A 27,343-nucleotide genomic window follows, 5' to 3' on the forward strand; every position below is an offset into this window, starting at 1 on the left:
ATGCACCAGGATGGGGACAGCCCCCTGTACACCCCTTACACCGGGATGGGGACAGCCCCCCGTGCACCGGGATGGGGACACCCCCCTGTGCACCCCTCGCACCAGGATGGGGACAGCCCCCCATACACCACTCGCACTGGGAGGGGGACAGCCCCCCATGCACCCCTCGCACTGGGATGGAGACAGCCCCCCGTGCACCCCTTACACCCGGATGGGGACAGCCCCCCTGCCCAGCTCACCTCTTCCCGTGGCACAACCCAGCAGAAGCCAAATTTTATAATTTTTTTTTTAATCCTTAAAAAAAAAAAAACATTTCTGCAATTGAAAACAAGCCATGACGAACACAGCTGCTGGAAAGCAGCCCAGGGCCCAGCCCGGGTCCCGCCGACTCCAGGGAAGGTGCAATTACGTGCCCCAAGCAGCCCCCACCACTCTGTGTGTGTCCCCCAGTTCCTCGGTCCGGGGTGCATCTGCACCCACCCCTACAAGCGGGTGTCCCCCGGGGGGCTGGGGTGGTGCCGGTGCGCCGTTTCGACCGGACCCGTGCCGGGGACAGAGTCGGTGGTTCATGAGGTTGCAACTGGGAAATCTGTGCCGCAAAACCAAGGTGCTGGGACGGGCGAGAAGACAGCGAGCCTGCGAGGGGCTCGCTGCCCTCCAGCCCTCGCGCCAGAGAAACTAGAAACCCACAGACAGAAAGTTTATATGTGTATATATATATATATATATATATAAAAAATAGATGTGCATAGTTGTAGCGTTGATACTGATGGTTAAAAAACAGACACCAGGCTGGTCCCGCACGATCCACGTGCAGCCCTACGTTCTGCTGAGAGATGCCCGGTCCGGCAGGTACGTCTGCGGGGTGGGTGCTGCCCCGGGGCCGCTGCAGCGCTGGTCACATCGCAGACTTCATCTCCCACTCCTGGAGAGCGGCCGAGACGGGTGGTCAACCCCTCCACGTCCCAGCGCCACGCGTGGTACCCGGCTCACCTTAACTCTGCCCGCCCCACGCAGGTCCCGGCCGGTACCTTTCTCTTCTGCAGCACTTTTCCCTTCTCGACGATGACCGGGGAGGGAGATGGCTTCAGGGCGCTCTTCGCCGACGTGGTGCGCTTCAACAGCGGCGTGAGGAATGAGCCCTGTTGGAAAAACGGAGCAGAGACAGGGTGATGCCTGCCTTCCTGAACCCTTCACATTCCCTGCAGCCTGTGCCCTCCCCAGTGCCCGTCCCCGGTGCCCCCCTACCTCGGAGCCAGCCGAGCTGGCCGTGGCGGCGATGTGGCCCTTCAGTGACTTGCCGATGGCCAGCAAGTTCATCTCGGAGCCGGCTTTCAGCCTGCCCTTCATGCGGCAGGCCCTCTCCAGCTGCCCCACCTTCTCCTCCAGCTTGGGGAAGGCTCTCTTCCCTGCAAGGACAGCAGGGGCACTGCCAAGCCCGGGCACCCCCCAACCCCGCCAGCTGCTTGGGCAAGGGCCAGGCACCCCCCGGCACAGGGGCAGAGCCCCTCTGCGGTCCTACCGATGAGGACATCCAGCCCGTCCTGAGCCCCTTTCCTCTCAGGCAGCGTCAGGGTGCGCTGGGACCGGGAGAGATCCCTGCTCCGGAGCTTGGGGCTCACCTTCGCCCGCTGTGGGCTGGCAGCCCTGCCCCGGAGAGCTGCTGCTGATGCTGAAGAGGAAGGGCAGAGGAAGGATGCTCGGGAAGAAGGGCAGAGGGATCATGGCACAACACCGTGCTCGTGGGCACTGCAGCCTCCATCCCAGCATGGGGGGACCCTGCTGCTCCCCTGGGTGGAGCATCCAGCCCCTGCTCACCTGCCTGCGAGGGCAGGGTGCTGCCCGGGGCGTTGCTGCAGGCACCACTGGGCAGCGCAGACACCGGTCTCTTGCGCTGCCCTTGCACTGCTCGGTCCAAGCTCTGCTGCTGCAGAAGGAAGCCCGGGAGAAGCCCGTGGGCAAGCGGACGGTGGGAGCCCATCCTGCTCGCCCTGGGGCTCGCATGGGGGGCCAAGGTGCATCAGTGGAGGTTACCAGCTGCTGCAGCCGCTCCATGTTGGAGTAGAGGTGCTTGGGGGCCTCGGCTGTCGGGAGCTGCCCGAAGGGGTCGTCCATGTAGGCGTTGGGGGTCGGGACACGGCGCAGCAGCAGCCCGCTGCAAGCAGGAGGGGGGGTCCCATTACTGCCCACAACAGAGCTGGAGGGCTGGGGCCGGCCGTGCCCCGGCCAGTGTCTCCTTACCCTGCAGCGGGGCAGCTGCTGGCATCGCCCAGCCTGGGGGTCTCGGTGCGGGGGCTGTCGCTGGCCGGCTCCCCTCCTCCCCTGGCCTGCAGGGTCTTCAGCCAGGCTTCCCTCTCCTCATCCGAACGGGTCTGGTGTGGGGCAGAGGGTCCGGGCTCAGCGGGTCCCCCTCATCGAGGGATGCGTGGGGCTCGGGGGTGCTGCGGCGGTTTCTCACCTGCAGCAGGGCAAGCTCCCGGCCCCGCTGGGCGATGCGGATGCGGAGGCGCTGCGGGGAGCCGGCGGCCGCCCCCGGGGAGACCTCGCAGCCCTCCAGCCGCAGGGCGCAGACGGGGTGCTGGGCACCGCCGGGCTCGGGGAACATGCGGAGGGCTCCCTGCCGCACCGCGCACCACAGCCGCTGCCACCGCCCGCGCAGCCGCACCGCCAGGAAACCTGTGGGTGCATCCCCCGTCAGCAGTGGCACGGGGTGCAGGGACACCCCCTTGCCCGGTCCCCATGCGCCGCACCTCCTTTAGCATCCTCTCCAGGCCGGGGGCTGCGGGCAGGGCTCTGCCTGGAGGAATCCTCCTTCTCCTCCTCCTTGCCGAGCTGGGACCCGACAGCCTGAGAATGGAGATCCAGAGAGCCCCATCCCCTGCAGGTTTTAAGCCCCCTGCACCCTGACCCCCACCCCACGGCAATGCAACCCTCCCCAGCATCACCCAAGGGGGACAGCGGGACAGGGAATTGGGGTGTACTCTTGACACCCCCAGCAGCCCCTTTCCCGTGCCTGGGTTTCCCGGGGGAGCACACGCGTCTCACCCTGCCCAGCCTCGAGGAGGGCGACGCTGGGACGCTGATGGCTGCCAGCCCACTCGGAGCATCGCTGCTGACCTCTTCGATCACCTACCGAGGAACAGGGGGAATGCTGCAGCCCCAGGCTCCCACTCCCCCATCTAACGGGGCTCCAGGCACCCCCGGAACGGGAGAGGAGCTGGGGACAGATGGGGTCATCCCCAGCCACCTCGGGAGCACCCCAGCAGGGCTGTACCCCCGTTTCTCCCTGCCCACCCCTCCCTCCTGCCCACGCAGAGCTCTGCCAGGCTGCAACACCTCCAAACCTTCCTCCAGTCCTCAGCTTGCTGCCGGCTCTGGAAACCGATGACCAGCACCTCACCCGCCGTCCCCATCACCTTCAGGGCGTGCGGCATCTTCTTGCCATGCTTGGCTTTGTAGGCGACGCGGCAGCCCCGCAGGTCCAGCTCCAGCACCGGCTGCGGGTCGGCGGCACACCTGAAGCACTGCGGAGGCACGGCGGGGTCGGCAGAGCTCGGGGACCCGCTCCCACCCTCCATCCGTCCTCCTCCAGCCGCTCACCAGCAGCACATGCTCCCGGACGATGAAGAGCTGCTTTGCCCACTGCCCCAGCCAGCGTTTTCTCCAGAGGAAGCCACAGAGCTGCGCCTCGGGGCGGCCGGCGAGCTCGGCATCGGGGCCGGGGGCCGGGGGCCGCCGCAGGTAGTGGGCGCGGTCCGTCACGCCGTCCTCATCCTCCCCGTACGACTCGTAGTGGCTGCTGTCAGTGTCGGCACCGCCTGAGAGCCGGGACGGCATCAGGGTGCTGGGTGCATGCGGGTGCCGGGGAGGGGGTGCGGTGGGGTGCTCACCGGAGCCAGCGTCTCTGCCAGGGCCAAGGGGTTCGGCATCTTCATAGGAGTCGTCGGCTGGTGGGGATGGCGAGATGCCCGGCACCTTGCTCTGGGGAGAGAAGGGGTGCTCCGAAGGTGCTGCCCCCGGGGTGAACCTCACAGGGTCCCCGAGGGACTGCTGGGGGGCTCTGCCCGGAGCTGGCAGGCAGCACGGGAACCTTCCCAGCCTGGCCAGACCCCCGTGCGAGCAAGGTTGCAGTGCGACGGCCACCGCGTGCCCCTCTCCCATTCCGTCCCAGCACCATGCTGCTGCCCAAGCCCCCCTGCACACCCACAGCCCCCCACCCCTCCGCTGCCCACCCTTACCCCTCCATGCAGGCTCAGGGTGCTGGCTGGGTGGCACTCGCAGGTTCTCCCTCCTGTTCCATCCACCGTCCTGGTTCCTGGGGGGAAAAGCAGGACTGGCAGCGGCGTGCCGGGTCGGCGAGGAGCCGGGCATCCCCGGCCATGCACGATGAGCCGCCGGCGGAGATGGGGTGTGGGTCAGAGCGTGCGACTCACCCGGGCTGGCCCGGCCCTGCGGGGTCCCCGGGGAAGGCGAGAGGCAGCGCATGATCATGTACTCTGCATCCTCTGCTGCGGAGGGAGAGCCCAGTCACAGCCCCGCTCCCGGCCCCTTCCCTGCCACCCCGGCCCCCCGCCCGCAGACCCGCGCTCACACGAGGGGCTCTGCAGCCGGGAGAGGAGATCTGCCACTGACTTCTTCTTGGCCCGAGCTGCGGCGCTGAGGCTTTCCCGGTCCAGGATGAGCAAGAAGGACCGCAGGTCTGACAGCAGCTTGTCCAGGTCTGCAGGGGACAGGGATGTGCCATCACACCCTGCCAGAGGAGGGTGCGGGCAGGGATGCCCGTCCCCTGCCCGCCGCACTGGGCAGGGCTGGCAGGGGCTCTCCGACGCCGAGCAAACAGATGTGGGGGTTACGTGCCCCGTGCCGCCGGCCGTGCCCCCGCTCCTGACACCTGCCCCGGCTCCGCACAATCCTGCTATTGACGGGCCCGGGGTGCCGGGGGAGGATGAGGAGGGGGGACGGGGACCCGCGCCGCTGAAGGCTCCTCTGTGTGCACTCACAGAGCGGGTTTGTTCCCGGTTGGGCGAGGGGAGCCATGGCGGGGGCCACGCCAAGCGGCCCAACGTGCTGCTCCTCCATGCGGAGGAGGAGGAGGAGGAGGAGGCATGGTGCATGGGAGCAGCTGATGAAGGCTGCTCTGGGCAGGCCAAAAATGCTGAGCATTCACCCGCTGCCCGCTCCGAGGGCAGGGAGCGGGGTCAGGGCTCAGCGCCAGCCGGGGACCCCGACCCTGCCGTGCCAGGAAGGAGGGATGGAGGGGGACAGGGAGCTGCTTTGTGCCTCCTCGCCCCGGCCAGGGAAGAGAGGAGTCCTGTGCGCAGTGGGACGGGACAGCACTGCCTCTGCCCCACGGCCACCCTGAGGTGGGGGAGACCCGGAGGGCTACAGGCACGGGGAGAGGGTCCCTCCGGCCCCGAACGGCAGCGGCCCCATCAGCTCTGGGCCCGTGCAGGCGTTTCCTGCGCTGGAGGAGCTCATGGCAGAGCAGGACCACGCACCCCCCCAGCCTGGCCAGAGCCCCTGTGCCCTGGGCACCTCCGGCTGCCACCGCAGGAGCGGGCAGATGCCCCCCGGGGCCTCCGGGTCGCTGCCCAGCTCCCCCCGGCTCCTTCCTACTGCGCATCTGGAAATGGTTTGCATCGCTCTGCTCCGGCCGCTCCGGGCTCCGCTCCTTGCTCCCAGCTGGGATAAAATGTTGCAGACCCGCTGTCAAAACCCACTGGCACAGGGCCTGGCCGTGCCGGCTTCCCCCACGCCGCCCCGCTCCACTCCCAGCCTCCCTCCTCGCCATCTCCCTGCCGTTTCCCAGCTGGAAGAGGCACAGCGCTGGGACAACCCCAGCGAAGCCACACTGGCTGGGATGCTGTCCCAGTGACTCCCTGCAACGTCCCAGGCGACCCCAGCATCCCCATGCCCTGACACATCCCTGCATCCCGCATCGCTCTGGGCTGGTGGGGATGCAACGCACCCCCAAAGACAGCAGCAGCCCTCAGGGGAGGCGAGGGTGAGCAGGGGGAAGGAGCCCACCGGTCCCACGTGTGTTACAGGGGACATGGGAGAAGCCCCTGCGGAGGTGCTGGCACAGCGGGGAGCACCGTCCCCCTCCCCGGTGTCCCCGGCTGGGGAGAACACACCCCTGCCCGGGGGGAGAGGAAACATCTGGCAGGGTAGCGAGGCTGAGCAATGCCGGAGCTGGGCCCAAACATCTGGATTTCCCTGGAAACTGGGGAAGGCAAGGGGGGGGACCAGCTCCCTGGGGGACCGGCAGAGGGGCTGGGGCAGGGGCTGGCCGAAGGGACCTGCAGGCAGAGCGTGAGCATAGAGGGGCTGGAGACTGTCCCCCCATGCCCGGTGTGCCTGGCTCTTCCTCTCCCTCCCTTTCTCCTCTCCTCCGCCCAGGCCAAATTCCTCGGCAATGACATCTCCGTGTCCACTCACCCCCTCAGCCCTCCCTGCATCCTCCCCCTGCGCTCCCCTGGGCCGGCTCCGATGCCCTCGGTTGGGGCAGGGGAGCCGTGCCCAGCGGTGCCCGGCCGTGCCCGCAGCTCGGTGCGGGTCAGGCAGGGGCTGCCCTCACCCATGAGGCCACGCCAGCTGCCTGCTGCCGGGGCCAAGGGAAGGCAGCCCAGATGAAAAACAGCTGCCTCGGTCTCCAGGGCGGGAGGAAAACGCCCCCCAAACACACAGCCGTCTCCTAGCAAAGCGCCCTGCTCCTGCGGGACGTGGCCCAGCCCGATGGCATCCTCATCCGAGGAAGAGGAGGAGGAAGGAGAGGGCTGCCCAAGGGATGCCATGGGAGCGCACGATCCCTGGGTGATGCCAACACCCGGGGGATTTGGGGCTGGCACCTCTGCCCCATGGCCACGTGCATTTTGATCCGTGCAACGACAGGCAAGAGGTGCCCGGGCTCAGCCCTGCTCTGCCGCGGGGTGCAGGGGGGAGCAGCGGCTCGGGGGCACCCCGGGGCCCCGCTCCAGCGCTCGGGGCGGCTCTCGCCCAGCGTGGGATGACTCAGAGGAGGAGGCTGGAGGCCGCCCCGAGCCCGGAGCTGCTCCTGGCCGCAGCGTGACCCGTCGCTGCAGGGAGGCTCCGGGCCACGGCTTGGGGGCGGAGGCGCTCCCCCCATGGCCGCTGCGCCCCCCAAATTGCCCCAGGGAGGGTGCTGGCAGAAGCCCTGGCATCCCACACCCTGCCACGGCACCGTGCACCGGCAGCCCGCTGTGTCCAGGGGCACCCAGGCACCCCCTCCCTGCTCTGACACCCCGAGCCCTGACACCCACACCTCGTCCCTCGCACCCCTTCCCTCCCCAGCACCCATCCCACCGCCCTAGACCCCCGCTCGGGCCCAGAGCTGATGGGGCTCTAGACCCCCGCTCTCCCCCTTTTACACCCTCTCCTCCTTCCCGTGCACCCCCTTTCCCTTCCACACCCCCTTCGCACGCTCGCACACCCGTGGGCTCCCCCCACGCCCTCCTCCACCCCACGCACACCCCCTGCCCTCTCCTGCACCCCTTTGCAGGCTCGCACCCCCCCTCCCGCAGCCCTGCACCCCTTTGCACCCCCCCGTACCTCTCTGCCGGGCCATGGTGCGGGCGAGCTCACATCGCGGCGGGACCGGGACCGGGACCGGGACCGGGGCAAGCACTGGCCCGGCTCGGCTCGGCTCGGCCCGGCTGGGCTCGCACACGCCCTGCGGGCCCCCAGCACAGCACAGCCTGGCCGGGGCGGGGGGGAAGGCGGGGAAGGGCTCCTCATCTTCCTCGGAGCACCACCGCCATCTGCAGGGACCTGGGGCCGGGGGAAAGCAAAGCAGCGGAGCCGGGCTGGATAAAGCCATTTCACCTTTAATTGTAAGCAAAAAATCACTCTCACGCGGATTCTCCGACACCAGCAAATAAAATAAACTCTAACAAAACAGAGAAAGTGAATCACTGTAGTCCAGTCAGAAAACAACCCATATTTATATATATATTTATAGATATGTCGTTTGTAGAGTAGCAGTGAAAGGCAAGTATGGGCCAGTGATTTCCCAATAAATTACATTCTTTACATCCCAACAAGGTCTAGCGGCTGGAGAGTGGCTGGAAACAGAAACCAGGGAGCGTGGGGGGCCGGGGGTGCGGGGGCAGAGGGTCCTGCCCAAAACATGTGCCCGAAGAGGGGATGGGAGAGGTGGGAGAAGGGAAGGTGCTGCCGGGTGCCAAGCCCTGCCTGCACGGCCGTGGGGGGCCAGGCAGCGCTGCCCAGACCCCGGTGGCCACTGTGCCCATCGAGCCGTGCCCTGCTCCTTTCCACCCGGCTGCATCGCCCCATCGCCCCGCTGCATCCCCCAGCGCATCGCCCCGCTGCAGGCGCATCTGCGGTTAGAAACGCAGCGGGAGCCGCCCCAGGGTCCCACCAGGACCCCTGCTCTGCCACCCCCTGCCCCATCCCACGGTGCTCCACCTCGCCGGCATCCCAGCCCTGCCCTCCGCCAGCCCGGTGCCAGGCAGGTTTTGGCAGTGTACGTGTGTCCTTGCGGTTCCTCGCTGCAGCAGTTGGCACAGGAGGGACCGGTGGGGGGGATGTTAAAAGGGGGGCTGGAGGCGGGCAAGGTGGGATGCTGGCCTGGCTTTGCCGGGAGCACATTGGGCTGGCAGTGAGTCGGCCCCCAGGCTCATCCCAAGTCTTGGGGTGAAGGCGCGGGGGGCAGAGGGGCACCCCAAGGGCGAGGGCCGGAGGCAGCCGACCCCCGGGGAGGAGGGAAGCCGCCCCGCTGCCCGCACGCCGGAGCTGGCACGCTCCCAGCCGGCCGAAAACAGAGCCAGGCACTGCCCCTGCCAGCGTGCCCGGGGGGAGAGGGGGGCACAAAGCACAGAGACCCCCCCCACCTCCCCTCCTGGCTGAACCGTGCCTGCTCCAGGGCAGGGTCTGCCCCCCGCCCCATCACCCTGCTGCGAGCCGGGCGGCCGAGGCAGGTTTGAGCCCCCCCGAACCCTTTTCCTGCAGGAGGAGTGAGGCGGGGAGCAGAGCCGGGGGGCTGGGGGAGAGGGGAAGGGGGGACCCTAGTAAAAACCGGCTGAGAGCCCTAAAGCGGTTACACGGCGCGACACGGACTGAGCTCGGGGCCGAGGCGGGCTCAGAAGAGGAAGGCTTTCTTCTTCAGCTCGTTGCGCTTCCAGAGGGCCAGCTTGCTGAACTCCTCGGGGGGCATCTCGAAGACCCGAAGGAAATCCTCGGGAGAGAGGTGCCGCTGCGGGGGGAGAGAGGAGGGTGATGGGGTGCTGGGTCCCCCCTTCCGCGCCCCCCCCCCGAGGTTCAGCCCTTACCTCCAGCCTGGTCCTGTCCACGCCGGGCGGCAGCTTCACACGGCCTCGGTTCGTCACCATCAGCATTTCGTAGGGGTAGATCTGCAAGGTGCAGGAGGGGAGGCTGTAAGACCCTCTCCACAGCTCCCCCCATCTCTGCCCAAGCCCCCGCAGCCCCCAGCCCCGCTCACCTTTTGCTCCAGCATGCTGGGCAGGGAATTGCCTCTGTCCATGCGCCCACGCTGGCCGTTCTGAGAGGGCAAAGCCTGACATCAGCCGCAACCTCCACCTCCCCAAAGGGCTGCCCTCTCCCACCCAGACTGAAGCCACGGTGATGGGCTCCAGCCCGGGGACCGGCACACCCACCCTCCCCACCTCCCGCTCTCTCCTCCAGGACCCATCACAGAGGTGGCCCCGGTGCCCGTGCCCCCCCGCCTCGGCGTACATCACCCTCTCGCTGGGTCTCCGTGCTGGCAGCCAGACAATTGCTTACCTGCAGGCCTGGAAAAGAGAAGAGCAGGGCTCAGCCCTGGGGACCCCCCACTGTGTCCCTCACCATCCTCTCCCAGGTGATGACAAGCCCCGAGAGGTGATTTTCCACCCTCTGCTGAGCCCAGGCTTGCCCCAACATCCCCCATCCCTGGGGATATCTCCCATCCCTGGGTCATCCCCGCATCCCCTGGGACATCCCCGCATCCCCTGGGACATCCCCACGCCACGGGCTGATGCTCACCCGGACTGCCCTTATCGCTGCCTGCCGAGCTGAACTCTGCCGACTGCAGCTGCAAGGGGACAGGGGACAGCATCAGAGCGGTGCCACCGCCAGACCCCGGCCGAGGCCGAGTGGCCCCGGCAGCGCGGGGGCAGCTGCCTGCCCACTCACCCGGGTGAGGGTGCTCCTGCCGGAGGCGGGCAGCGAGGAGCTCTTGTAGCTCCCCATGTGCAGAGCTACAAGAGAGCAAGAGATGGTCAGAGGTGCAGGCAGGGCTGCGGGAGCTGGCAGGGGTGCAGGCAGCCGGAGCCACCGGGTGGGGAAGGGACGGGATGCGGGAAGAGCAGCCCACGTACATGTATGAAATGGTGTCCGGTCTGGCAGCGAGCGGGTTTTTCTCCGGATGGGGAGAGATTTCTCCATCTCCTCCTTCAGGATCAGCTTCCCAAGGTTGGAGGTGACCTGGGGGCAAAGGGACATGGGTGGGGGTCAGTGTCAGCACATCCCCAGCCCCTTGCAGGGTGCCCGCCCGCCCGCTCTGCCCCTCACCTTGCTCAGCTCCTGCCTCTGGAGCTCCCGCAGGTTCTTCATCTCCTCCGTCAGGTCCTCCTCCTCCTCCTCCCCTCTCTTGGAGGCCATCCGCCTCCTCCACTCCGTCTCTGGGGGAAAAGAGGGGACCTTATATCCATCCACAGCAGCCCCGCAGGGTCTCCAGGGGGGGATAAACCCCCTGGTGCATCCCACCCTCTCGCTTGCCCCTGTTCCCCACCTACCCACGACGGCCAGGGACGGGGGGCACGGCCAGTAGTCGGTCTCGATCTTGGCGGGCTGGTTGGGGTCTGGGGGCTGTGCCGCTGGGAACTTGGAGGATTCGATGATCAAGTCCTCTATGAGATGCTTCCCATGGTGGGCGCCGGGATGGTGCTCTGAGGGGCACGGGGGGGTGAGGCAGCGCCCCGGGGTGCCCCATCCCGTGGGACAGACACCCCCACTCACCTTTCTGCCTGTAGATCGGAGGCTTCTTGTATATGTTGAGCTCCGTCGTGTCGGTCTCTGCAAGGAAAAAGAGGGTTGGAGGCCGGGAATGGGCTCTGGAAAGGTGCTTGCCCGGACCCCCCAGTCTGCGCTGGGGCTCAGGATCGGGCAGCACCGCGGGGTGCCGGTGCCGGGGGAGCGTACCGGGTCGGTGGAAATGCTGCACGCTGCTGCGGGACGAGCTGCTGCCCTGGCGAGAGGTGGGCTGCGGGGCACTGCCGGGGGTCCGGCTCTCCAGCCACTCCCGGATGACCTGCAGGCAAGCGGGGCTGGTGAGCAGCGAGACCCCCGACAATTCGGCATCGCCCCCTCCTCCTCGGAGCCCCTGCGTGCATCCCAGAGCTGGAGCAAGCGGTGTCGGTACTCACCTCCGGAGATGGAGGAGGAGAGATGGATTTGGGAGACAGGGAGCGCTGCAGAAGGCAAGAAGCAGTTTATTCCAGCAGCCCCACATCAGCCCTCCAGGACTGCTCTGTCCGGGGGGTTTCCCCCCACCAGCCCCCCAAAATAACCAGGAGAGGCGAGCGGCCCCGAGGCACCCTCACCTCTCGGCTCCGGGGCAGCTCCACGTGCTCCATGAGCGAGTAGGTGAAATGGGGCTCGTAGATCATCAAGTCAGGGCGCTCGATGTCCAGGATCGCTTTGTCCTTGGGGATCGCAGCCAGATCCTTGTAGCCCAGAACCTCGTTGTCCATTTTGGCCTAGAAGGAAGGAAAAGCACCTTCGTTTTTGGGTGCGGAAAGGGAACATTGGGGAACAGGAAGGGCTTCCCTGGGACTGGCATCCTCCGTGGCCCCTCTGGGTGATGGAGAAGGTTTGGGGAGGGAAACGCCAGCCCATGGATGGAGGGATGTGGCAGGGAGATGCGAGGGACCTCTTACCACGATGCTGGAGGGCGATCCGGGGACGCTGGACCCGCGCGAGGAACAGACGCTCCCAGGGGAGGTCAGTGGTTGCTGGAAGGAAAAGGAGAGATTTTAGCAAACCTCATCCTCATCACAGCCAGCCCAGGAAGGGGCTCGGGGTCGTGGTCGGGACCCCGGGACATGGCAGGGGGGCCCGGGGACACCCCTGTGCCCCATGGACCTCAGTGCACCGGGACAAAATGTCCTTGGGGATGGGGTATTTCTGGATGGGCGCTGGGGTCTCCTTTGCTCCAGCGTTGTGGTTCAGGGCAGGGGACACCCGGGAGGTGACAGTGGCTTGGCCAGGACACGTTGCCACTAGATGGTGCTGCCAGGCTGGGCTGGGAGGAGGAGGAGGAGGAGGAGGAAGGCAGGGCCCTGTTAGCAGCATCCCAGGGTGACTGCCGATGTCCTTGGCCACCAGCCCCTATGTGCCTTCCCTAGGTGCAGGGCTCCCCACTGCCTGCATGTCCCCAGCACCCTGCCCACAGCCCCCAGCACCCTGCCCTATACCCACAGCACCCTGCCTTATACCCCCAGCACCCTGCCCTATACCCCCAGCACCCTGCTCACAGCCCCCAGCACCCTGCCCTATACCCCCAGCACCCTGCCCTATACCCCCAGCACCCTGCTCACAGCCCCCAGCACCCTGCCCTATACCCACAGCACCCTGCCCACAGCCCCCAGCACCCTGCCCTATACCCCCAGCACCCTGCCCTATACCCATAGCACCCTGCCCACAGCCCCTGACGCCCTGCCCTGTACCCACAGCACCCTGCCCTATACCCCCAGCACCCTGCCTACAGCCCCCAGCACCCTGCCCACAGCCCCCAGCACCCTGCCCTATACCCCCAGCACCCTGCCTACAGCCCACAGCACCCTGCCCTATACCCCCAGCACCCTGCCCCTGCCTCCCCCTTACCTTCTGCAGTCTTTCCATTCAGCTGCGGGCTGGAGGGGCTGTGTCAGTCACAGGGTCCTGCACGGGGAGAGCAGGGGTTTCGGGGCGCTGCCAGGGTGGGCACAGAGCACCTGAGGTTGGTCCCGGGGTGAGGTGCCCGAGGGCAGCGGGGCTGGGCACAGCCTGGCTCCCCACCACCCTCCATCCATGGAGCTGAGCCCGGCAGCCCCCGGCGCACTGGACCCTAACACGGCACGAGGCCAGCACGGCCCTGCTGCCAAATATTCACGGCTCCGGGTCACCCCCGGCGCAGGGGAGAGGCGCTGGGGAACGCCGGACCCCCACTCACCGCTGCCTCTGTGGCTCCACATCCCTCTGGGTGCTAACGCCGGGCTGGGGCTTGGGTGCTGCCTCTGCAACGGAGAGAGGTGACAGTGGCTTGCAGGATGACAACGGGGTGAAGCTCAGTCTTGTCCTCCTGCTGGCCCTGCACCCTGCCCCGCTGCGTGCCGCCCCTGCCCGTGCCGGCTGCCGGCCCTGCTGCCCGGCGGCTGCTGACGAGCGCTGGCAAGCAGAGCAGAGGTAATGAAACCCTTTGTCCACCGGCAGCGAGCGGCCTCGAGAAGGCTCCAGCAGCAGCGGGACAAGCGCGCTGTGCTCAGCCCCTGCCCCGCAGCCCCCGGGCCTGAGCCTTCCCTGTGCTTTAAACCCACAATGCCACACACAAAGGGGAATATTCCCCATTCTCCTCAAAACTTCTCCTTTCAGAGGGGAGGGCATTGGGAAAACCTCGTGCAATCCAGGCAACAACAGCAACAGCAGCGCAGAGCCCTCCAGCCTTGAAGCTCCCCCACCCAGCAGCCTGTGCACAGGGCCGGGGAGATGCCACCGCCTCTGGGGACCCCCAGCCCCACTGCCCCCCAGCCCCATGGCTCCCAGCACGAGCCCAGAGCCCATCCCTGCGGGATGCAGAGATGGAGAAGGACCAGATCTGACAAAGCCCGGCGCATCCTCCAGCTGCCGGCAGCCAGCCCCGCACGCGGTACCGCCCTTGGCTCGCTCTTCCAAGGGTCGAGCCGGGACAAGGAGGCTCTGCCAGGGGCTCCGGGCTTGAGCCGCTCCATGCAGACATCACCCCTCCTTTGAGACCACCCCACTACAAATAACCCCCGGCTTTGGCACCCCCCCGACCCACTCACACCCACGCCCAGCACCTCCCAGCCCTCCCAAGGGTCTGCAGGACCCGGTGCCAGTGGGACGGGCACCCCCGGATCGGCACCGAGCGCGGTACAAGGCGGCATTGTCCGGGCGAGCAGCGGCCGCCCCGTGCACCCATGAGCTCACACTTTCCAGCGACAGAGCCAGGGCAGCCCCCCGCCTCCGGCTCGCACCCCACGGGGCTGGGGGGCACGGGCGGGCTGGGGACAGGCGGCGGGGACGTGGTGGCACACGGCGGCGGTGGCGGCGAGCAGATGGATGAGATAGCAAATAGCAGGAGGCAGAGGAAGCGGCAAAGGCCGGCGGGAGGGTGGGTGCGGGGACGGGTGGATGCGGATGCTGGCGGGGAAGGAAAACAAGCCTGAGCCAGGGGTGCGCAGAGATGTCGCGACGGAGCCAAAGGGCTGGCGAGAGGTGCCGGGGCTGCACAACCAGCTCGGGAATGGTCCCCCCCCGGCCGGGGGATGCGGGGACACCTTATCTGGCGCAGGCAGGGAGCCACCGCCCCAATGGCAGCCTCTCTCCCCATGGCAACCTCCAATCTACCCGGCAGCCCTCGCTGGCAGGTCCCCCGCACGCTCCCTTGCTCGCCGAGATAAGGCCGGCCTGACGCGTGTTTGGGATTTTCCTGGCCAGGAGGGCGAGGGGGAGCGGGGACGGGGGGGTAACGCCATGCCCCCCGCCCAGGGCGATGCTGCGGGTACCCACGGCGCTTCGCCGGAGCGGGGAGAGAAAGGTGCTGGGCAGGGATGCATGGGAAGAGGAAGAGCGATGGAGGGAGGGATGGACAGACGGACAGACCACGTGCCGGCGGGGGCTCGCCGGGCTGCAGGGGTGCCGGCCCCCCCTGCGCGGCACATCGCGGGGGGGCCGTGGGGAGGCTGCCGCTGCAGCGGGAAGAGGCCAGTTCCCTCCTCCCCACCCCGAGGAAATCCGGATTTGAATTTTCGCAGCCGCCAAAGCCATCAGCGCCCAGCACCCGGGCCAGGGGCCAGGCTGCACCAACCCCTTCGCCTGGGGGGGAGCGGGCAGGGACCCCCAGCCTTCCTCCCCTCTCCCTTCTCCTCCTCACTGCCTGCCTTGCCCTTGCCATCATGCAGGGCAGGGGCACCCTGCCGCTCCCGCAGCTGCCCCGGCTCCCCGCCAGCGGCGGAGGGGGGTGGAACATGGCGGGGTCACAAGTTCCCCAAACAGACGGTTCCCGCCAGCCCTGGGAACGGTGTCCAGTGCTTCCCAGCCCAGCCCCGGCCTCCTCCTCCTCCTCCCGCCACAAACGCCAAACAAACACGGCGCAAGAGAGGCACTGAGCATCCTCCCAGCTCCTTGCCGGGGGAAACCGAGGCACCGCCGCGCACGGGGGCCCCACCAGCAACTCGATCGCGGCGGGACCGAGCCGGCGGGGAGCACGTGGGTCCCCGACCCGCATCTCACCGGTGTCCGGTTCCTCCTTTGTCCTGTTTCTCGCCCTTTCCCTCGCCGCCGGAGCATCGCCCGGCAGAGGGGAGCGACCCTTCGGCTATTGACAGCCCATTGCTTCCGTGCCGTTGCACCCTGCCAGGCACAGCCCTGCTGAGGGACGCCTCGGTGGCCTTAAAAGCCACCAGCTGCCAGCGCCTGGCCCCTGGGATTTTTCCATCCCCTGGAGCGGAGGGTGCACCCTGCCCATCTCCCCTCCCACGGACACAGGGCTGCTCCGTGCCTCAGTTTCCCTGGCTGGGGGGGGGATAGCAGCAATCCCCCGGCCCCATCCAGGAGCAGCTGGAGATGAAGGGGGCATTTCCACCTCCTCCGGCTGCTCCGTTCCTCCCATCCGAGGGATCTGGGCCAACCCAGCTGCTCTCCTGGCCACCAGCCCTGGCAGGAGGATCCGAGCCCCCCAGCAAGTTTAGAGTAGGGATGCGTGGCGCTCGTCCTAAAGCTCCTGGTTGGGGGGGTCCATCCCCAGCCCCCCTGCTCCGATGGCCACGCTGCAGCCCGCTTTGGGCAGCGGCTCACGTGGCACGTAATCTGGGATTAAAATGGGATTAGCCTGCTCATCCCGCACGCGGAGGGGCCGGGAGGGACGCGCTGGGGGTGTGTGGGGAGGCCACGTCCCTCCGGGGCTCCTGGCGTGGATCTGGTGATGCCCCCGGTCCCCAAGGAGCCGCCGGCTCTGCCAGCCCCGGGCACCACCCCCCGGGATGCCCTGCATCGAGCCCCTTGGGGTGGCAGGTCCCTGGGTACCCCGATGCCATGCATGGGGCCACCGCAGCGAGGCACCCACCTGCCAGGACACTGGGCAGAGGGACACGGCCAGGGGCTCCCCAGGGCCGAGGTGGCAGCTGCTGGCCCAGGTCTTCCCGGGAGAGGCTGGGCTTAGCCCTGCCTGACCACTGGCCCCGCACGCCCACAGCCAGGAGCCGACCCCCCCCGGGAGATGGCTCCATCCATGGCCAAGAGCTGGGGGGCCAGGCTTTGCACCCCCGTTTCCGCCCCCCCCCCCCCCCAGGTAGCCCCCTGATGCTCCACGGCAGTGGGGCGATGGGAGTTTGGCCCCTCGGTGCCTTGCCAGCGGGGCTGGATGGGGCCAGAAGGAGCAGGGAGGGGCTCCAAAATCCCATATCCATGGCAAGATCCTGAGCGCCACAGCCCCGCCACACTGCACACAGGGAGCATCAAACCCCATCACAGCCTGCACCCGGGGGGACTGGGATGGGGATGCCCCCCCCCAGCAACAGCGCCGAGACCCCACAAACTCACTCCACAAGTGGGGCTGGGAATGGCTGCGCTGCTCTGGCCTCCCCCCTCGGGATACATGGTGCCGATGGCAACGTCCCCAGGGAAGGAGGACAGGGGATGTCCCTGCTCTGCCGGCAGCGGCCGAACCTCGCTGGGGGGTGTACTGGTGGGGTGTCCCGGGGGGGTGTGGGGTGAAGTGGGGTGGTGGGAGCGCTGTGAGGGGACACGGGTGGGAGGCCCGGGAGGGGTACCCCTGTCGGCGATGGAGCCCGCGTCCCTGCCTCGTGTCACCGCCCTTCCTGTCCCCGTGGCCCCCCGGCAAGGGCAGCTGGCTTGGCAGTGCCGGCGTGGGGAGGCGGCATGGCCGCAGCCCCCGGAGAAGACGGGGGACAAGATGTGGGGCTGTCCCCAGCCCACCCACCCCCCGGGAGCAGGGGCTACGCAGAGCCAGGGGAGGGGGAGCGGTGGCACCGAAAGGTGAGGGGAAAGGAAAGGGTGGCCAATGCCGACCCCGATGAACCGGCCCCCCAGACACCCCGGCTGTGTATTCCCCACCCGCGGCCACCTCCCTTCCCTCTCCCCACCGAGCCACGGCCACTCACCTAAGGACAGGGACACCGCATACCTCCAGCCGTGGGGAGCTGCGGGGGGACACCCTCGGCCTCCTCTGCTTGCCTGGCCACCAAATTACCCCACGGGCTGCTGGGCCGGCTGCCCTGGCTGCGGCCGAGCCACCGCCGGCGCGCTGCGGCGCGCATCCGAGAGCGTGACAGCCGGGCGCGGGCGTAAGGAGCGTGCGGGTGTGCAAGCCTATCTCCCAGCCCCAGCACGGCGGCTGTGCCGCCCGCCGCACCGATAACCGCTGCTGGGCGCCGGGTAGGGTGTGCGTGGGCGGGTGGGTGGGTGCGTGGGTGGGTGCGTGGGTGCCGTTTGCCTCTCCCCACCTCTGCTGCTGGCTCAGTCTCTTTCCGAACAAGAGAAGAATTAGCCGGCATCATGACGAAGCAGTATTCGCTCCTGTCGCTGCTCGCTCCCGCTCCCACCGCTTCCCCGGCACAAAGAGGGAGGAAAACATAAATAAACCTGGCCTGCCCAGCACCGCCCGGCTGCCAGAAATAACCCGGCCGGTGCTGGGGGTCCCCAGCACCCCCTCCTCCAGCCCCCGCTGCAAATGGGGGCTGCAGCTGGGGACGGCGTCCCCTGCCCCCCCCGGCTGGGGTTTTGGCAGCCCTGAGCCCCGCAATGCTGAGCAGGGGGGCTGAGCACCCCACGGCGCGTGGGCTGGGCTGCGGCACGGTGGGCGAGGATGGCTCTGACCCCCCAGCCTGGGTTTGGGGGTGCTCCGAGGGCGGCACCTCACTGCCCTGGGAGGTGAAACACAGCAGGAATTTCCATCTGTGGGACCAACAGAGCCCAGCGAGGTGTTGAGGATCGGCTAAAAATCAAGCCCTGACCTCTGCAGACACTGCCCTGGCCCTGGGTGCTGCCAGGGAGGGCCCGGACCCCCCGCATCCCAAGCCCCCCAGGTCCCGGGGGCCATGATCCAGCCCCTGCCCTCGGGCAGAGCCCCCGGGGCTCGGCGGTGGGGCTGCTCGGGTGCCCGGGGCTGGGCTGAGGCAGGGCAGGGGACCCAGGCGGCCGGTATGGGACCAGTGGCACAGCCGGACCCCACTGGGGGCGGCGGGGCTGCGTGGGTGCCGCAGCGCTGGGAGCCGGCGTCTATTCCCGGCTCTGTGTGGGAGAGAGCTGCCTGGTGACAGCAACTCCATTTCTGGGTCCTCTCTCCAGCGCCACGCTTGGTGCTGTTTGCTGCCTCGGTTTCCCTCCTGGCTCAAGCGAGGACCACTGAACCCCCTGGATGCACATCCAGCAGGATGCACGCCCAGGGATGCACAACCAGGGGGATGCATGTCCAGGGGGATGTGCACCCCGCACCCTTTGGTACCCGGGCCAGCATGGCTCGTTGGCCCAAGAGCATCACGGCCTCGGCCCCGAGATGCCGCCGTGCCTCCATGCCGGAGGGGCTTCGCCGGCCCCAGCCCCACCAGCCACCCCCCCGGGGCCGTGCCCATGAATAATCGAGGCTGCGGCTGCCTCCCCCATGCTAACCCAGTTTCTCAAGCATGAAGACGACCGCAGCGGCTGCTCAGCGACTGCCACCTGCGCCCGGAGCCGCTCGGGTGCCTGAACCGGCCATGGCACCCGCCGGGGGCTCAGCCCCCTGTGCCATGAGCCCAGCACCTGGGGGTGCCCGGAGGGAGGGAGGAGTTTGGAAACGCACGTATCCTGCACCAGCCTGGCACCACGCACCGGCTCTCGCACCCTCCCACCGAAAGCCAACCCCGGCCGCGCTCGCCAGAGCCCCCCGTGTGCTCGCTGGCCCCACAGGGTCACCCCTGATCCCGGTGATGCCCTTCAAAGCCAGGCCCAAGGCAGGCAGCTGCCAGTCCCCTGCCAGGGGGGCTGCTGGGGAGCCGGGGTGCAGGGGCAGAGGGGTAGCAGGGCCCTACCTTCAAGGGAGCCCATGGCCCGCTGCAGGCAGGTCTGCGTGTCCGCCGGGAGCCATGCCTGCGCCGAGCATCCCCTCCCCTGCGCCGCACGGTACGTTGCTACAGCGACCGCCTCCCGCCGCAACCGGCTGGAGCCGAGTGATGGAGGATGTGCAGGAGCCTCCTTTGGCCTCGCCGAGCGATGGAGGATGTGCAGGAGCCTCCTTCAGCCTCGCTGTCCCACGGGATGGGGACACAGCCCCTGTGCCCCTCTGCGAGGCAGCTGCCCAACCCAAAATTGCCCGTGCCGCCCCATCACAGGGCTGCTGGGTTTGCAGGGGACATCAACCTGGAGGAACCTGGTGACAGCAGCCCTGTGAGGGCTGGCCTGGATGTGCCTCAGGGGACACCCAGCCCTGGGGGACACCAGCCCCTGCCATGCCAGTGATGCCCGCAGTCCGGCTCATGGTCAGGACTGGGACCCTGCGGAGTGCGAGGACCGCGGGACTGGGACAGCGGCAGGGCGGGGGGCTGGCACCCATCACCCCTGCAGCAAGGTGGCTGCTCTGGGGTCACGGCTGCGGGGACCTGCCCTCGCTGGCTGCACAGCCCCCCCAGCATCCCCAGGCCCCCCCAGCATCGCCAGGCCGCGGGACAGCAAAGCCTTGGGAAAGGCTGGGCACGCTGCGGCAGGGCGAGACACCCTCCAGTGCACTTTCTGCACAGAGGACATTCCTGTCCCCACCTCCGCCCCCCGCCCCGGGTCTCACCTCAAAAAACAAGAAAGAAGCAGTGTGAGGGTTTTTTTTTTTTCTTCCCCAGCCATAATTAAAAAGGACTCACCCTTCCGAGCCCTTTCTATCCCGGGAGGTCGAGAAGAAAGAGAGGGGAGGAAGGGGAAAAAACCTGAAAGAAAAGAGAGGAAGGGCTTGGGAAGGAGAAGAGAAGGGGGGGGGAAAAAAGGGACGGGGAAAAATTAAAGCGGAGATTACACAAAGGGAACTCCTCTACCTTTGAAGCTTTGGCTAAATTGGGGAGGGGGCGGTGGGGGCAGGGAGGGTCCGGACCCAGTCGGCCCCTTTCTCAAAGCCCTCTCCTTTCAAGAATGTCTCAAATTCCTGCAGAAACAAGGAGCCGGGGTTGTGGGGCCGAAGGAAACAGGAGGGGAAAATAAAAATTACCCCGGCCGCTCGGCTAATTCCTGCCCGCCACACCTGGGCAGGCAGCGCCGGGCGCATTGTTCAGCCGTAATTGCTGGGTGTTGCATTTCTCTCCTGCTTTAAAGCTTCATTTAACTCAAACTGTTATAATTTTCTCCCTGCTGGCCCCCCCCAGCCGTGCTCCCCCCCTGCATTATGCCGGCGGGGCTTTGTAGGGGCTGGGTGAGCCCCGGTTAAGGGATTACATCCTCCCCGCGGTCCGGCTGCCACCTCCCGAGCATTGTCAGAGGGGAAAGCAATTATGGGGAGGTGGGATGGCACGGGCTGGGGGCACCGAGCTCGGGGCTGGGGAGGACAGCCCGACCGGCGGCTGCTGTGGGGTGGGCGAGCCAGTGGCCTCGGGTGGAGGGAGCAGTGGGTACCATGCCGAGGGTGATGCCCTGTGGGGGAGCGGTGGGTACCACCCTGGGTACCACGCCGAGGGTGATGCCCTGTGGAGGAGCGGTGGGTACCACCCTGGGTACCACGCCGAGGGTGATGCCCTGTGAGGGAGCGGTGGGTACCACCCTGGGTACCATGCCGAGGGTGATGCCCTGTGAGGGACCGGTGGGTACCACGCCGAGGGTGATGCCCTGTGAGGGAGAGGCGGGTACCACCCTGGGTACCACACCGAGGGTGATGCCCTGTGGGGGAGCGGTGGGTACCACGCCGAGGGTGATGCCCTGTGAGGGAGAGGCGGGTACCACCCTGGGTACCACACCGAGGGTGATGCCCTGTGGGGGAGCAGTGGGTACCACCCTGGGTACCACGCCGAGGGTGATGCCCTGTGGGGGAGCGGTGGGTACCACCCTGGGTACCACGCCGAGGGTGATGCCCTGTGAGGGAGCGGTGGGTACCACCCTGGGTACCACGCCGAGGGTGATGCCCTGTGAGGGAGCGGTGGGTACCACACTGGGTACCACGCCGAGGGTGATGCCCTGTGAGGGAGCGGCGGGTACCACGCTGAGGGTGATGCCCTGTTCCCCAGGATGCAGCAGACACCCCCAGGACACAGACCAGGGGGGCACAGACAGGGATGGGGACACGGGGAGTCCCCTACAGCGGCCACCCTCATCCTCCAGCCATGCGGCATCTCTCCCTGAGCATCGGGTGCTTGCACCCCAGGTAGATGAGGACACCCTGTGCCGAGGGGGAGCTGGGTGCCCCCCATTCCAGCAGGCACAAAGCCTGTGGCAAAGCCTCGGCATGGGAACGAAAACTCCCCCAGGCCTCATCAGTCTAGACACTCGCTTTTATTTGCCTCGGGGTTTCCTCCTTTACACAAATAAACTCCAAAGTCTAACTGTTTAGGCCTAAAACCGACTCGTAAAGGAAACAGCAGGGCTTGTAAAAACACACAAACAACTGATCAAAAACTATAAAAATAACCTAAAGGTGGTTTCTCTTTGGCCAGCGGAGCCTGGTGGGCACCCACGCGTGTCCCCACGCTGCCAGCACCCCGGTGCCACCGGGAGAGGGCACAGACCTTCCCCTCCAATAAATAATGCAGAGATCCCACAGCCACAGGGATACAAGTGCTGGCCCTGGCATCTGCATGCCCAGGCACCCTCTGCCTCCCCTCTGGAGCTGCACAGACAGACGGACAGACCAGCACCCCGCGCTCCCCGTCACCTGGCTGCCCTCAGTGCCCTGCCATCCCTCGCAGGGACGGGCACAGCATCCCACGGGCCCAGGGCTGGGGACAGACTCTCCATCCCGCTCCCGTGGGGACATCCCGCAGTCTCATGGCCGGTCCCATCCATCCCTGGCACTGAGAGGGATGTCTGTGGGGACAGGAGCACGGCCGGGGGTCCCAGCCCTCGGTGGCACAGGGACAAGTCCTCGAGGGGAGTGAGCAAAGGTACCGGGGGGTGAACATGGGTACCACAGGATGCTCCAGGGATGAAGGGACCCCAGCGTGGGGCTACAGACACCAGTGACCGTGCCCGAAGCGTGCACTCCCCAGCGTATTCGTGGTGCCCAAGAGGAGTATAAAAATAGAGCATCTTTAGACAAAAAAGTGGGGAAGAAACAGTGCTGGAGGGTGCCGGGAGAAGGGGCAGAGTCTGGCGAGGCTGAAGGCTGTGAGGATGAGGAGGGCAGGGCCCGGCAGGGGGGCAGGTCCGGGGGTTACGTGCGTGGGCGAGGGGTGCGGGTACGACGGGTCCGGCGGGTGGGAGAGGACGAGCCGACGAACTCGAACTGCTTCTGCCGCTCGGCGTTGTTGGGGAAGGGCAGCTGCCCGCGGTACAGGCGCTTGATGAAGTGGGCTTCCCGCTGGTTCTGGCGGCTGCGGGAGGCTTTGCGGGGCCGGCCCTTGCGGGTGAAGGCCATGTACCAGCCCTCGTAGCGGGCGTTTTGGAAAGCCGTATAGTTGTTTTCCAGCACGATCTCCGTGAAGATGCAGTCCTTGCTCTTGCCGTTGGGCTGCGGGAGGAGGAGAGGGGGCATTTAGCGCATGCAGGGATGGGGCTGGGGGCTTGGGGATGCACCCACAAGGTGCTGCCACCCCCCTGCCCACCCTTGCCACCCCATCCCTGCTTGCTTCACCGTGGCACCGACCCCAATGCACCGGGACCAGCTCCCTGGGGGCTTCTCCTTGCAGGAGCCGGGCTGAGCAGCATGGTGCTGATGAAGGAGAAGGGGGCCTGGCAGCTTCTGGGGGGACAGGGAGAACCCCCCACTGCACCAACACAGCCCCTATGACTGGGGACACGGGGACCAGCCCGGCCGAGCATCCCGGCTGCAGCTGCTCAGTGGGGTGCCTGGGCTGAGCTCCGGGGACCAGGGACACACAGAGGGCGAGCCCGTCGGGGCCAGGACTCACTTTCCCGATGAGCTTGCCCCGCTTGCTCATGCAGATGTACTTCTCGCTCTCAGCCCCCTTGATGCGGACGCGGCTCCCGAAGGTATCCGTCTCCACGATGAGCTTGGCTGCGAGGAAGGGAGCAAGGGGGAAGGTGTCCCACGGGGGCTGCGGCACCCTCCACGAGCTACCAGCACCCAAACCACCCCCATCTCGCCCCCCAGCATCCCTCCCTTCCCTTCCTGCCCATCACCGGTGGGGCCAGGAGGACGGCGAGCCCCCGCAGCCGGGGCAGGGCAGCCCTTGCTGGGGGATGCTCCCCAGCCATGACGCTAAAGGGCTTTTGTTAAAACCCAGCAGAGTCAAACCGGGCGTTTGATGAAGGCGCCGGGGAACGCAACGGCCCCTTCCTCCCCCCTGCCCCGGCACATCCACGCTGTCGGCGATTCAATGGGTTCTCCAGGGCTAGACTGAGTCCAGCACCCAGCGGGTTAATTATCCTTGTCCTCATTGTTTCTCTACAAGACACCGGTGGCTGCAAAGGTTGGGAGCCGACACTGAAACCAATGACCCCGGCGGGTCTTGCGCTCCCGACAGCCGGTGCCTGAGCCGGCAGGGAGAATTCAGGGAAAGACCTGGAAAGGCGGTGAGTCAGCCTCGCTGGTCACCGGGCTTTGAAAAGCCTTTCCCGAAGCTTTTAGATGCTGGGGATGCCAACCTGGCCTTTGCGGGGCTGTGATGCCCGTTAGCGTGGCGTCAGGGCTAGGGGTCCCCAGCAAACCCCGTGGGGAATGGTGATGAGGCCGGGGTGGGCTCTGCCCCGGCTGGGCTGCCACCACGTACGGATATTTAAGAGGCTGATGCCGGGATCAGGCGATTCTCCTCCAGGAAAAGTTGCCTGTCTCATGCCAGGAAGAGATTAGAAAGCAAAAGCCCTAAAAATAGGGCTTAAAAATGCGGCATGGTATCAGAGAAATGCATGATTTTGGAAGTTTTGAGGTCAGGGCTGGCTGGTTGGGAGCCATGCTCTCACGGGATTTATTTGGGGGATTTTTGGGGTATAAAACCAGCCAACTGGGGCAATCAAAATCTTCCCGCACCCCCCATTCCCCCTGCAAAACTTCTCTGGGAAGAGACATTTCCCCGGCCTTTTCCAGCCCTTCCACGAGCGCACGTCCCAGGCTGCAGATAAACCCCTCCGGGGAGATGCCGGCCTCTTACCGAACTTGTTGCCGTCCTCGGCGGTGGCGGTGATCCTTTTGCCGTTCACCTGGACGTGCTTGCCGCTGGTCCGGCTGTAGAGCTGGTACTCCCTGATCTGCCGTCGGCTCAGCTGGTCGGTCATGGCACCCTGGTCCCTCACGTACTGGTTAAAATTAGGAGACGGTTGATTCTCCCCCTTTGTTTACAAAGGGAAAAATAAAATCAATTTGTTTTGGACAGCCGACGGCAAGGGGACGGAGTGGGGAGCCCGGCGGGGCGGGAGGGCTGGGGCTGGCCCCGGGGGACACGGCGATCCACCCGCCACCCCCGTCTGTGGGCGAGGGAGAGCTCCCAGCCACCGCCAGCCAAGCTGGTCCCCTTCGAGCAGCAACGACGGCACCGAGCAGATGCTTTGGACCCGAGAACGGCTGGCACAGCGGGCAAGGAGAGGCAGGGATGTTGCTTTGCGATCAGTGCATCAGGAGGATGCAGGGTCTCGCAGGGAAGGATGCTCTCCTCTGGGCACAGCCGACCGTTCCCTCCGGAGCGGGGTCGAGCTGCTGCTCCCAGCTGTACCCCGGTGCCAGACGGACACTCAGCAGCATCTCCTGCTTGGGCAGCACCCTCTGCTCCCAGGCAGGTACCGAGTACAGGTCGGGATGCCAGGGCTGTGCTTGCAAAACACCCACTGGGTCCCTTGTGCGGGGTGAGACCCCCCTAAAGCCAGGGTGGGTGTCCCAGGAGCAGAGCCATCCCCTCCCGGTCCACCCTGAGCATGCACCGGCCGTGGGGCTAGAGGAATAAAACACCTTGCAGACCCCAACCAACTCTGTGGCTTGTGCTAACGGGGCAGCACAAACACGCAAGGGTTATTCTATGGTAAAAGGCAGCTAATTACTGCAGATGAGCTGGGGACGGGGGGATCAGTGCTGGTGGTCAGCCCCCATCCCCACACCGGACTCCAGCCAGCGTCTCTCAACACACATCTGAAGAGGAGACTTGGTTTAATCCCAGTGCAAGTGGGAAGCCAGGGCTCAGGGCAGCACCGCAGCCGGCTGAGCCGCCCAAGGGACACCAGCCCTGGCTGAGCCGGGCCAAAAACCGGCTCCAAAAGGGCCATGGGCAGAGGGATGTGCTCCAGCAGCTCATCCCATGGGAAGACCCAGGGAGCGATTGGGGTCCAGCCACCCAGTTTGGGGCACGCAGCATCACCCGGGTGCACGGGACCCGGCCGCATCCCCCCGGGCTGCAACATCGCCTCGATGCAGCATCGTCCCGTCGGCACGAGGGGACCCGGCCTTGCCCGCTCTTGTGGGGGGGAGCAGTGGGATGGTGGGGGGCACTGCCTGCCCCCCCTGCACCCCTCGGCTCCCCACCACCTTTGTGTGGGCCTGGGGACTCATTTCCTGCCAGGATCCACTTTAAAGCCTTTGGGGCTGGCCGAGGAGGTGGGATGGGGGGGAGCGGCCCCTCTCCATCAAAGGCGGTTCCCTTCCCCTCTCATTTTCAAAGAAATAAAAGCATTTACCTTGGGGAAAAAAAAAAGAAGGAGAGAAAAAAAAAAAGAGAGAAAAAAGGTCCTGAGCACGAATTAAGGCTGCTGGGGCCGGCAGCTACGGGGGTTTTGTTCGGGCTCTGGAGCAGAGGGTGCTGATATGGAACAGTGCATTTTAATAGCCGCTGCCTTTCTAAAGCTCACAAAAAGGGACAGTGCAGGCTGCGAGGGGAGGGGGGTGTCGAACCTCACACCACCCCGCGGGTGGGGGGACCAGAACCTGCTCTGCCCCGTTAACCCCCTCGGCAGCCGGCCTCGGCGGGAGCGAGGGCAGAGTCCGGCCCCGAGAGCTCAAGGCTGATGGACTTGGCACGTCCCTCCCCGAGCAAGGCTGCAAGAAATGTATCGCCTGCCCCGGGAGGGCTTCCCCGCTGACCTTGTCCGGGCCCTCCGGCCCCAGACAGATGGGAAACCAGAGGGGTCCGGGGAGGACGTGGCTCCCCGCCGCAGATACCCCAGGGCTGGCCCGTTGCAGCACCCGAGGCCGGTGCTGATGGGCACAGCCGGCTCCGGTGGGGACCAAGCCCCGCAGCCGCCTTCGTAGCACCATTCCCCTGCCCGGGGCTGGGTATCACTTCGGGTGGGCATGCACCGGCCACCAGGAAAGCCCCCCGCCAGAGCAAAGGACGTCCCCGAAGCAAATGGTTAGCTCAGCGGATCGCAGGGTGGGTGCCTTCGCCCAGCCCGGCTCCGCGGTGCAGCCAGATGTGCCGCGGGGTTAGTAAAACATATCCACCTACCTGGGTCTGACAGGAGAACATGAGGAGCTGGAAACATCTGCAGCGGGAGACAAAAGAGAGAGAAACAGGGTGTTTTGTTCAGGATTAGTTGTTTTCTTTTTTTTCTCCCCCCCCCCCCCCCCCCCGCCGCAAGGAATAGCTGTGTCTAACGGCACTAAGAATAAACTACTGATAAACCCGGGTTGCAAAGCATTGCAACAAGCGGCACGCGGGGCTTACATGGAGAGGTTCTGCAGGCTGATGGGCTGCATGGCGCTCGCCGAAGCCCCCCAGACACCGGCATGAAACGAAGGCACGGCCACGGGCTCTCTGCAAACCTGCCCTCCCTCACCACCGGCACATCCCCGCCGGGGCAGGGAAAGCCAAGGAGCAGCCTGTCCCCTCCTTCCTCGGGTGATCCCCCCGCTCGGGGCGGACGAGGGAAAAACCGGGTGAAACCCAGGCTGCCGCCGCGCCGGTGAGCCCACGTGCGATGCCAACGTCTCCGGAGCAGCAGCGACGACGGAGCATGGGGGAGGCAGCCGGGGTCGGGTCCTCTCCTCCTCCTCCGGCCCTGGGGGCTGCGCGTCCTACAC

The 27,343-nt window shown here is 66.6% G+C and overlaps 3 protein-coding genes across 11 annotated transcripts; all 3 read right to left on the reverse strand.

Annotated features, from left to right (window-relative positions):
* Positions 1-388: 388 nt before the first annotated feature.
* LOC309602853 (actin filament-associated protein 1-like 2) lies at positions 389-7,264 on the reverse strand (the record flags this gene model as incomplete). Of its 6 annotated transcripts, XM_082336899.1 has the most annotated exons (15): positions 4,592-7,264; positions 4,434-4,508; positions 4,239-4,315; positions 3,601-3,981; positions 3,345-3,524; positions 3,046-3,129; positions 2,751-2,847; positions 2,459-2,676; positions 2,242-2,372; positions 2,035-2,155; positions 1,819-1,927; positions 1,523-1,672; positions 1,249-1,409; positions 1,032-1,142; positions 389-925 (listed from the first exon to the last, which is right to left on the reverse strand). In XM_082336899.1, the coding sequence occupies exons 1-15, from the start codon at positions 5,112-5,114 to the stop codon at positions 899-901; spliced, it is 2,445 nt and encodes an 814-aa protein (XP_082193025.1). In that variant the 5' UTR covers positions 5,115-7,264. The 6 variants fall into 6 exon arrangements, with proteins under 6 accessions (XP_082193025.1, XP_082193021.1, XP_082193022.1 ...); XM_082336895.1 differs by having other exon boundaries at positions 2,751-3,129; XM_082336896.1 differs by lacking the exon at positions 389-925 and having other exon boundaries at positions 990-1,142; positions 2,751-3,129; positions 3,601-3,818; positions 3,891-3,981.
* Positions 7,265-7,824: 560 nt separating this feature from the next.
* Positions 7,825-17,616, reverse strand: LOC309602855 (dematin-like). Of its 3 annotated transcripts, XM_082336906.1 has the most exons (16): positions 17,379-17,616; positions 13,190-13,253; positions 12,862-12,918; positions 11,916-11,990; positions 11,580-11,735; positions 11,403-11,447; positions 11,179-11,287; positions 10,996-11,052; positions 10,773-10,925; positions 10,549-10,658; positions 10,356-10,461; positions 10,171-10,235; positions 10,007-10,069; positions 9,479-9,538; positions 9,309-9,389; positions 7,825-9,232 (listed from the first exon to the last, which is right to left on the reverse strand). In XM_082336906.1, the coding sequence occupies exons 3-16, from the start codon at positions 12,877-12,879 to the stop codon at positions 9,119-9,121; spliced, it is 1,212 nt and encodes a 403-aa protein (XP_082193032.1). In that variant the 5' UTR covers positions 12,880-12,918; positions 13,190-13,253; positions 17,379-17,616; the 3' UTR covers positions 7,825-9,118. The 3 variants fall into 3 exon arrangements, with proteins under 3 accessions (XP_082193032.1, XP_082193031.1, XP_082193030.1); XM_082336904.1 differs by lacking the exons at positions 7,825-9,232; positions 9,309-9,389; positions 9,479-9,538 and adding an exon at positions 9,582-9,788 and having other exon boundaries at positions 10,021-10,069; positions 17,379-17,615; XM_082336905.1 differs by lacking the exons at positions 7,825-9,232; positions 9,309-9,389; positions 9,479-9,538; positions 11,403-11,447 and adding an exon at positions 9,580-9,788 and having other exon boundaries at positions 10,021-10,069; positions 17,379-17,615.
* Positions 17,617-22,594: 4,978 nt separating this feature from the next.
* Positions 22,595-27,019, reverse strand: LOC309602216 (fibroblast growth factor 17; the record flags this gene model as incomplete). 2 transcript variants are annotated; one of them, XM_082335607.1, is made up of 5 exons in its annotated part: positions 22,595-22,891; positions 23,292-23,398; positions 24,492-24,636; positions 26,769-26,805; positions 26,988-27,019. In XM_082335607.1, the coding sequence occupies 5 exons, from the start codon at positions 27,017-27,019 to the stop codon at positions 22,595-22,597; spliced, it is 618 nt and encodes a 205-aa protein (XP_082191733.1). The 2 variants fall into 2 exon arrangements, with proteins under 2 accessions (XP_082191733.1, XP_082191732.1); XM_082335606.1 differs by having other exon boundaries at positions 24,492-24,669.
* Positions 27,020-27,343: the final 324 nt, after the last annotated feature.

This window comes from Platalea leucorodia (genome assembly GCF_965183815.1).
Source record: "Platalea leucorodia genome assembly, chromosome: Z".
In the NCBI taxonomy this organism is placed as follows: domain Eukaryota; kingdom Metazoa; phylum Chordata; class Aves; order Pelecaniformes; family Threskiornithidae; genus Platalea; species Platalea leucorodia.